The following is a 10,075-nucleotide window of genomic DNA, read 5'->3' as shown; positions in this document are numbered from 1 at the left end:
GAATCGCTCCTTATGGAGAGATGTCGTGGAAAGGACTATACCCGAAAAATGAGCCACTAAAGGAAACTTCTTGCCTGAAAATAAAAAGCTTTTACTCCCGCTAAGAATTCTTTTTTTCAGTATTTATTTTTTGTGAGGGGGGGGGGGCCGGGGGGGGCATTGGACTATGAATCACAATGTTACCCAAAATTATATTACTGCCTTATGTTATTCGTTGTTACAAAAACTTTGGGTACTTTTAATGTTAACTAAGTTGTTTGGTTAGTTCAGGACAAGTAGTGTCCTAACTTTTCAACTAATAAATTTAATTTGTATTTTTGATAATTATGATTATCATCATTGGGATGAAAATCAATCATCCATCTCATCTCTTGAGATCCCTGCAAACACTACTTTATCATGATTTATCAGTATTTATTTGTTTGTAGAGATGATTATTAAAAATTAAGCTACCTTGTCATTTATCTCTAATGATCTAAGAGACACCCACACATGGAAACAGAAGAATACACACACACAGAAACATAAGTATACACAGACAGAAACCTTTGTGTGTGTGTGCCATACATTTGTGTTCTGATATCCCAGCAGCGCCTGGTTGTAATTCAACCATTTCTTAACCATTCCGGTTACTTCGTAGAATTATATGGTTGCAATTTTACATTGTGTCTATACCAACCCTTTTTAAAATTAATCCACCTTTTTATTTACTTATCTATCAAACTAAATATCTTATTATCTGTCTATTTATATACCAAAATTTGTTGGTCATTTCACAATTGGAAATCTTTCATCAATGAGTCATTGACTCATATTCATTCTTATATTCTTTCTACGAGTAAAATGACAGCAATAATTTAATTGCTTGATAAAGGGCAGAGGAAGGGTCTGAGAAATATGTAACTGCCATTGCCCTCCTCGTCCCCGGTATGGAATGGTTTCTAATCTTTCTGGATATTATGAAAAAGAGGTAATTTTAGGATAAGCAATATGAAATATGCACATTTATATACTACACACAGAGAAGCTGTACTCTTTTTGGTTTTGGGATGGATGGAAGCATGGTTTCCCGACTAAGAACGCCTACGTTGATGTAAGAAATGTAGAGCATCGGTTACAGGGCGGCACCGCTCTGGCTCATGCAGCTTTAGCAAAAAGAGTTGGCTTTAGCTCTATCTCCGAGCTATAAGGTTAATCAAAACGGTTAAAAATATGTGACATGTCATTCATAATAAAACTGTATAAACAATTTTCTAGAAAAAAAATAGAACTTAAAATTATTTGTTACATTTCAAAAACAATTTGACCAACAAAGGGTGAACTGAAATTAGTTTCCGAATGTGAACACATTTTCCTAGGTGTTTCCCAATCCTATCTCAATATTTGCTACTAGCTAAAAAACCTTCAAACTTCCAAAAAAAAAATCAAATTTTGAAAAATTAAAACTTTGAATGTATAATGTATAAATCGTTAATACATTCAAATTTTGATTTTTTTTTGAAGTTTGAAGGTTTTTTAGCTAGTAGCAAATATTGAGATAGGATTGGGAAACACCTAGGAAAATGTGTTCACATTCGGAAACTAATTTCAGTTCATCCAACAAAGGGAATATATGCAGGGTGTTATCATAAACTGCCTAAAAATTGTTATCAGCCACATTTAATTTTTTATATTTTTATCTGGAGCAGAAAAAGAAGGGTAGGATGAGTCTTGTATTTCTTGTTTTTATTTACATGCATAATCACTGAAAATAGGTTAAGACCTACAAAAGATAGAACCTAAAAGCCTCACTAAAAAACTTAATAGTTGTGAACAGAGGGACAGACATATATCTATAATACTTATTATGCGATTGGGTTTTATGTATATTGTTTTAATCGACTAGAATAAACCAAAAAATATAATTTGCTGTAAATGTAAAGTTAAATTAGGTTGACTTGTCGTTGTTTTGTATGGAAACTTTAGTGTTGGTCTTATATTCTCAGATTCAATAGGTTGACACTTGACTGTCTGTCTGTTTAGTAAATAGTACAGAAATAGTCAGGCGAGTTTACAAAAGTATGCATAATGAGGGTGGGTGGGTGGAATCTCTATGGAGTACATATTTTAGAAAAAAGAAATTTTTTACCCTATGAAAATTTGATGTTCTCAACAGCATTACAGACATTTTCCCCTTATAGCTTCGCAACAAAATTAGGGTTTTTTATACTCTTTGTTTGTTTTTATTTATAAATAAATGTTAGGGGTGGCATTTTTCCTTTTATAGGGGTTGGGGTGTCCTACTCCCCCCCCCCTTAAAAATAGCTTAAAACTCACCATAGGACCAGTGCAGTGGCTATATTTCCTGAAGAGCAAAGCCCAATTAGTTCATCAGTTATCGACAACTTTAAATTTAGACGAACAGACAGAAATCCTCTACATTGTATTATAGATTATCCATCCAATTACGTTTTATTAAAAGCGAAGCTTTTCTATAATTAGGGTCGGTCGGTCTGTCCGTACGTCCGCCCGTCCGAACGTCCGTCACAGAGAGTTAGCTCTTTTCGTTAATTTAAACAGGTTAGAATTGTTCTATCGATTCCAAACTTTTCATGATGATTCCTATAGTAGTTAGGTACAATTTAGAAAGCTTAGCAACTCTATAAACAATACCAGAATGTCCGTACGTCCATTTTAAACATGTCGATTTTCAACTTTTTTGACAACAAATTTTTGTGTATTAAAATTATCCGATTTTTCTGATTTTTTGAAAACTGATTCCTATTACAACAAGGTACAATGTTATAAGCGAAGCATCTCTATAAACAAGTCCCAAAAATGTAAGTATGTCCTTAAACAGTATCATCTATTTATGCAGTTTTGCAACAAATTTTCTTAAAATATTGTTTGTACTGATGCATTAATATTCTGCTAATTCAGTTCTGACAATCTACAAGTGTTAATGTTCGTTTGTCCTTCCATATCAGAGCTTCGCTTTTATGGATGTTGTCATCCTTGTTTAATTACAAGCCGTATTTTTGTATGTTCAAATTTTTTGGAAGCCCATCCTATACCGTCGGGGTTTGCAATAATTGTATTTTTAGTAAAATCTAAAGTACCAATTTGAAATTTTAAGTGAACAAAATTTAAAATAAGCTGTAAATATATATAAATATAAGCTTCATCCCAAAAAGAAACCCACCCAACCGAACATGATATTTTGATTAACTAGTTTGAAAGACAAAAGATAATGAGTCTGGATGCAAATATTAATTTTTTTTGCAAAGCATCCAGAGAAAAAGATAAATCATATAATCAAATTTTACAAAAAAAAATAATAGACAAGGTTTTAAGAGTTAATTAGAGCCAATGGTCAATGAGCAGTATTTTGGAACGTCCTTTTTGAAATTATTGTATAAGTACCCATTTTTTTCTTGTATTCGTTTGCAAAGTTTTGCTCTAGTAATATCTCTGAAACTACCAGTCTATCCTACTATGTCTAATAATGCATCGTCCCTGTTAATAAAATTTACTTATCATTTTACCATGAAATATAAAATTAATAATCATAGGTAAATGACACTAGTGCTAAACATACCATCACTAATTTATGATGGCAGGAGTAAAAAAGATAAAGCAAGTTGATAAAGAATGGGTTTATTCCAAGGAGCGTCGTAACAAATAGTTCAACTGCATCTACCGCAAATGTTTAAAAAACGGACAGATAAATTTTAACTTATAAAAATCTTTAAAAATGAAAACTTTTGCTTAGTTTTTGTTAGTTCGTATACCTGTACCCAGCAATACATCAATTCATGTAACCTCTAGCTTCTTAAGTGTATAGGGGTGTCAAATCCAAAAATCGGTATATTTCATTTTCTTTTTCTTTTTAAAAAAATAAATGGAAATAAAATTTGAAGCTTAGAAAAGGTTTGATAATTTTTCTATTATGATAGGGTGGAATCATTTCAACCAACAGTGTACCCAAAATATTTAATCTTGAATTTATTTTTTAAAAACCATAAAGTGTTCTCCCAACTTAAAATATACAACACAAATTTTTTTTATTTCAAGGAAATTAAGGTTATGGTGCCCCAATTGCAATTATGAAACATTGCCATATTATGTACGCCTTTTGTAATTTTGACTTGACTGTCTAATACTAGCTTTCTCTGTCAGTAAGAAACTTGCTCTAGAATGCGACACTTCCTAATAATTATCTTTGTTTGTAACCTAACTTATTGTTATGGTTACAAAGTAACAATAGAAAAATCAACAGAAACATTTGATGGAGCAGACCTTAGGTGAGTAATTTTTATACCTGAACCTTTTTTTAATCAAAATTAATTTTGTTATTGAATGTTAAAGGAAATAAAACTAAGTAGCGGGATTCATTGTATTTTCACAGTAGCTTTTCTCCTATTTCCCATGCAGAGGCACTAACCCTGTGGGGCAATCATTAATATTTACTTAACCTAAAAAAACCACTCAAAGGATGACCTGTCATATGAACAATTGAAAGACTAACTCTGCTCATATAATGGCGCAAAATGTTCACAGAGACTCTTATACAAAAGTTGTGCATTAATTGAGTCTTTCAAAAAATAATGGAAAATCAATAAACTCTTCATATAACTTAGATTCACTCACTTGTAAGTAAGTTCTAAAATTTTAAATTAACTAAATATTTTTATATATAGATGCTTTTTGATAAACTATGACTTCAAATGTGATGCAATCAGGTAAAAAAAAACAGCCATCCGCCATTTTAAATTTGGATCTCATTTTAACACGGGAAAATGCAGATAAGTGTGTTTGAGGAGAGAAGGGTGCTTTTTAGCCATCATAGAATTAAAATATTAAACACCTGCCATGCACGTAAGGCATGGATAATATAATAATAAAACAGCTTAAGCAAAGTTATTAGGAATTTGTATTTTGCAATATTTTATCTTGTTCTTTTTTAACTAAATTTTATATTTTAGACACTTTAACAAGGACTCATATGAATGCAATCCACCTGAAAGACTAAATAAAACTATAGAAAGAGTATTAAAACTTTTCTCTGGTGAAGTTATAAATGGGAATCATCACTACAAATTTGCAACAGCGGATCAGGAATAGTATTTTTGAACTTTAAATAAATACATGGAAGCTGTTTTAACTTTACAATGTTAAATCTATTTCTAACTTGGCTCTAAATTGTAACTAAAAATCATTTCTTCCATGATTTTATAAGGTTGTCATGTCCAAGGCAAAGTAAATTGGTAACTTTGTTGATGGCTCGGGTCATATAGGCACCAGAACTATAAGAATCTGGAGAGATTTGGGTTAATATCTTATTCTCATCAGTCTTGATCATTTAAATGGTCATGTATCTATAGTCAACTTTTAATAAAACCTTTACAGAAATACTTTTTATAGACCTCTCTAAACCCCTAATTAATTAAAATTTTGAATACTAAAAATAAATAGAAGGCTGGATATCTGATTGGTTTGTTTGATTCTGCTGTCTTCTGTGAGAGGCTTGTTGGTAAGAGTTGTTATATTCACGAAGAAACTTATAGTGTCCATAAAAAATGACCTCATACAATACAAATTACCAAACATAAGCCAGTATACATTGTTTTCTACCAATATTGCAATGGTAAAATGTATACTGGCCTATTATTGGTCATTTGTATTGCATAACATTTTTTTTATAGGCACTATAAGCTGCTTCTAAATTCACATTTAATATTGATGACATCCAGCGCTCTGCAGCATCAGCTGCATTTAGCATCCTATTTCGACATATAAATTCTATTGCTTTCATAAAATTATATTGTAGATCAGCGAAATCATCACAATATATTACTTAAAAATGATTGTATGGTATTTATAAATATTTCTAGAGCCTTTGGTTCGTTTGGGTAAACCAGTCACATTTTCAACTTCATCACCTGGTTCTCTCTGGATTCATAGGTAAATAAGGTTTATTTAATCTAAATATTTTAACGTTTCATCATAACAGCCAACAGGAGAATTATTAAAAGAAAAAAAAAATTGGTCTGCTAAATTTGTCTATCAAATGCTTCTAAAAATTCAATTTCGAAATAGTACGGTTTTGTTTCAAGAAATTTTCTTTAAAAACTGTTGTTGGTAAATTAGATAATAAATCAACTTTGAAATATTACGGTTTACATTTTAAAGTTTGTTATGGATACTTTAAAATGATGTAAAGTTTAAGTCTGATTATTTTATTTTCTACATTAATAAATTGAAAATATATTCTTATTATATAAGTTGTATTATATAACACAATTAACTATTTTTATGTATTCAGTGATGAAAAACGTATTCTGCAAAAGAGATGTAAGGGAATTAAGCCTTGTGACAGAGGGGTAGCTTACAGCTTTAGAGGTAATCAGCAGAGGCTTTTCTATAATTACGTCCGTCCGTCCGTCGTTAGAGACAGATAGCTTTTTTCGTTAATTTAGGTATGTTAGAATTGCCTATCGATTTCAAACTTTGCAAGATGATTCCTTTAGTAGTTAGGTACGATTTAGAAAGCGTAGCAACTCTATAATCATTACCAGAATGTCCGTACGTCCATTTTAAACATGTTGATTTTTCTTTTTTTTAACAAAAAATTTTTATGTAATCTAATTATCCGATTGATCTGATTTTTGGTATATTGATTCCTGGGACAACAAAGTACAATATTATAAACGAAACAACTCTTTAATCAAGTCCTAAAAATGTAAGTATGTCCATAAACATTATCCTATATCAAGAAGTTTTTCAACAAATTTACTTACAATTTTGCTTCGACTCTTATACATTTATATTCTGATTTTTCAGTTCTAACACTATACAAGTGCTAATGTCCGTTTGTCCTACCGTTTCAGTGCTTCGCTATTATGGATGTTGTCATCCTTGTTACTGTAAGAAACCTCACTTAACAATAAAAGAAAATCCATTAAATCAACTGTAGAAAAAAAGTGTAGAAAAGCTCGACCCATTGGTTTAAAATGATCTAAAAAATAAAATAAATCAATGAATGTTAAATTAGTTTAGATACTTATAAAAAATTGCAGGTCATTGCTGTCCTCTGAAATATATTCCACAAGAGAGGAGACTTACATGCCCCATAACATGTTGATTATAGAGTATCTGCGCTAATAAATATCCAGGTTTAAGAAATGCTAAGAATTTCATTGTCTAGTTTTAAAATACAAATATATTTGAATCTAATAAATCTTAAATATTAATGATACATGTACTTAATGTAAAGACGATATACTAAGATATCACTTTTAAACAAAAGTATGTCTGTTAGATCTTTTCATGAAAATACCCTTTTTCGAATTTCAATCTTCTGCTAACCTAAAAAGTTACTTTAGGGGCCTAGAAATATATGTACAAAATTTCAGCTCTCTATCTCTACTGGCGACCTAGCGCCAGGCATGTAAAATATCAACAGATAACGGTAGCACGGCGGTTTTAACAATATCTCAGTAATGTGCAGGTTTTCAGCTCTTCTGCATATTTTAATTTAAACACATAAAGCCAAAGATATTTCATCCAAAAGATCTTTTGTCAAAGTCTACTCTAGACCTAGCGCCAGTCAGTTTTCTAAAATCATGCATTTTATACCTGTGAAAAATGAAATCGCCAGCGCTAGGTGTAGAGTAGACTTTGACAAAAGATTTTTGGGATATAATATCTTAGGCCTTATGTGTTTAAGTTGAAATATGCAGAACACCTAAATTTACCTTCCAAGCCATTCTCTAATCATTTTAATTTTTTTTTGAAATAACGGGATTTTAAAATTGCCTTTTGAAAAGGCCTAAAAAATATCTTTTTTTGTTCCTTTTTTCACTGTTTATACTTACAACTTGTTAAGATATTATTCTCAGTTAAAAAAAAATTGGCACTTCCAGCACCAAAACCGGCAAAAACAGGCAGTTAAACTTCTGAACCCCTACTTAACCCCCTGACAGACCCCCCCTCTATCTCAGCCCCCGTTACAGATAGAGACGTAAAACTTTTTTCTGGTTGTTCATGTGTATTTTTAGAGAATTACTTTTTCTAGTCATAGCGGTCAGACCACTCCTTATCCGCTTTTTAGTGGCCAGTCACTAAATATTAAAACAGCTGTAGAGCAGCCAATTTTAAAGCTAAGAAAACCAAATTTAATGACCAACTATTATTTTTTATAATAAAAAAATACCTTTTTTGACCATCGCCGAAAAACGACAAATAACGGAAACCGCCAATTTTGGCGGTAAAATGGCGGTTGGCGCCGCTAAATAATATTTTTACCTGTTTATAGTTACAACTTATTAAGATATTATTCTCAGTTTTAAAAAAATTGGCGCTTCCAGCACCCAAACCGGCAAAAACAGGCAGTTAAACTTCTGTATCCCTACTTAACCCCATAACAGACCCCCCTCTATCTTGGCTCCTGTTACAGATAGAGACGTAAAACTTTCATGCTTTTTAGCAGCCAGCCGCTAATTATTAAAAAAACTGTAGAGTGGCCAATTTTAAAGCTAGGAAAACCAAATTTTATGACGAGCAATTATTTTTCATAACAAAAAAAATGCTTTTTCTGACCATTGCCAAAAATCGACAAATAACGGAAACCACCAATTACGGCGGTAAAATGGCAGTTGGCGGCGCCAATTAATATTTTTATCTGTTTATGATCACAATAAAAGACTACATACAAAAATTGGCTGATTAAGGTCTGGAAAGGGTCAAGACAGTTAATTGTTTAAATAGATTGTTTAAATTGTAATAGATTTTTATTTTAGTCAGATGCCAGACGCAGACAATTAAAAAAAATAACATTTAGAAATATTATCAATTTGTCTACAAAGGGTTAACAACAAAATCAAAATATACAAATCTAATTATTAAAAACATCAAGATGATCTTCTCTATAAATTTTATTTGTAAAGCAATGATATTTTTATCAAATAATATGACAATGATGACAGCATTAATAAGTGATTAAATACAGACAAAAAATAGGATGACAACATCCATAAAGACAAAGCTCTAAGATCAGAAGTAAGGACAACTCTCTTGTAATTACTTTTGTATTATTTAATCAACCTTAGCAAAAAATAAGATGAAAATTAGGTGTTCAGGTATGATCCAGCAGGATATAATCCTCCTAGTCTTCAAATAACTTTGAATGGCTCCAGTGTATTTATTTTTTTACTCATAGACTTAAAATTGTAAAATTAAGCTTATCTTACATGCCTACATGACATATTAAATTTTATTTTTAAATCAGCTGTTGTTTCCAGCTGACCGCAGCCAGTGGCGGCAGTCCATGTCAGCTTCAAATCAATTAAATTTTTTGATAAATATATATTAATTCTTGAGTAATAATAAACTTCCATGAATAGTAAAGCCATGACCGTTTGGCCACTCCTTGACCGATTTTTGACTGATTTTTTATTTCCTACCTGTAGTTTTGCCGTTTTTAAGCTGCCAGTAGCAGAATTCTAAAACAGCTCTAGACCAGCCAATTTTTGTATGTAGTCTTTATTGTGATCATAAATAGATAAAATTAGTGCCGCCAACCGCCGTTTCACCGCCGAAATTGGCGGTTTCCGTTATTTGTCGTTTTTTTGGCGATGATCAGAAAAAGCATTTTTTTTGTTATGAAAAATAATTGCTCGTCATAAAATTTGGTTTTCCTAGCTTTAAAATTGGCCACTCTACAGTTTTTTTAATAATTAGCGGCTGGCTGCTAAAAAGCGGATAAGGAGCAGTCTGACCGCTATGACTAGAAAAAGTAATTTTCTCTAAAAATACACATGAACCAACAGAAAAAAGTTTTATGTCTCTATCTGTAACAGGAGGGGGGTCTGTTATGGGGTTATGTAGGGATACAGAAGTTTAACTGCCTGTTTTTGCCGGTTTGGGTGCTGGAAGTGCCAATTTTTTTTTTTTAACTGAGAATAATATCTTAATAAGTTGTAACTATAAACAGATAAAAATATTATTAACCCTTACAGATTGGGGGGGGGGGGGGGCTCCAAGAGCCCCCCCCTCTAGTTTTTTCAATCTCATTTTTTTGTAGGTAAGATGGAGT

General features: G+C 31.6%; 1 protein-coding gene across 1 annotated transcript; it reads left to right on the top strand.

Annotated features, from left to right (window-relative positions):
* Positions 1-4,141: 4,141 nt before the first annotated feature.
* On the top strand, positions 4,142-7,232 carry LOC145332691 (uncharacterized). The gene is made up of 7 exons (XM_080177710.1): positions 4,142-4,283; positions 4,680-4,721; positions 4,965-5,097; positions 5,455-5,512; positions 5,874-5,943; positions 6,305-6,381; positions 7,059-7,232. The coding sequence occupies exons 1-7, from the start codon at positions 4,177-4,179 to the stop codon at positions 7,121-7,123; spliced, it is 552 nt and encodes a 183-aa protein (XP_080033836.1). The 5' UTR covers positions 4,142-4,176; the 3' UTR covers positions 7,124-7,232.
* Positions 7,233-10,075: the final 2,843 nt, after the last annotated feature.

This window comes from Acartia tonsa, chromosome 11 (genome assembly GCF_053477335.1).
Source record: "Acartia tonsa isolate MP-2025a chromosome 11, ASM5347733v1, whole genome shotgun sequence".
In the NCBI taxonomy this organism is placed as follows: domain Eukaryota; kingdom Metazoa; phylum Arthropoda; class Copepoda; order Calanoida; family Acartiidae; genus Acartia; species Acartia tonsa.
Note: the sequence above shows the minus strand (reverse complement) of the source record. Positions and strands in the feature narration are given on the sequence as shown.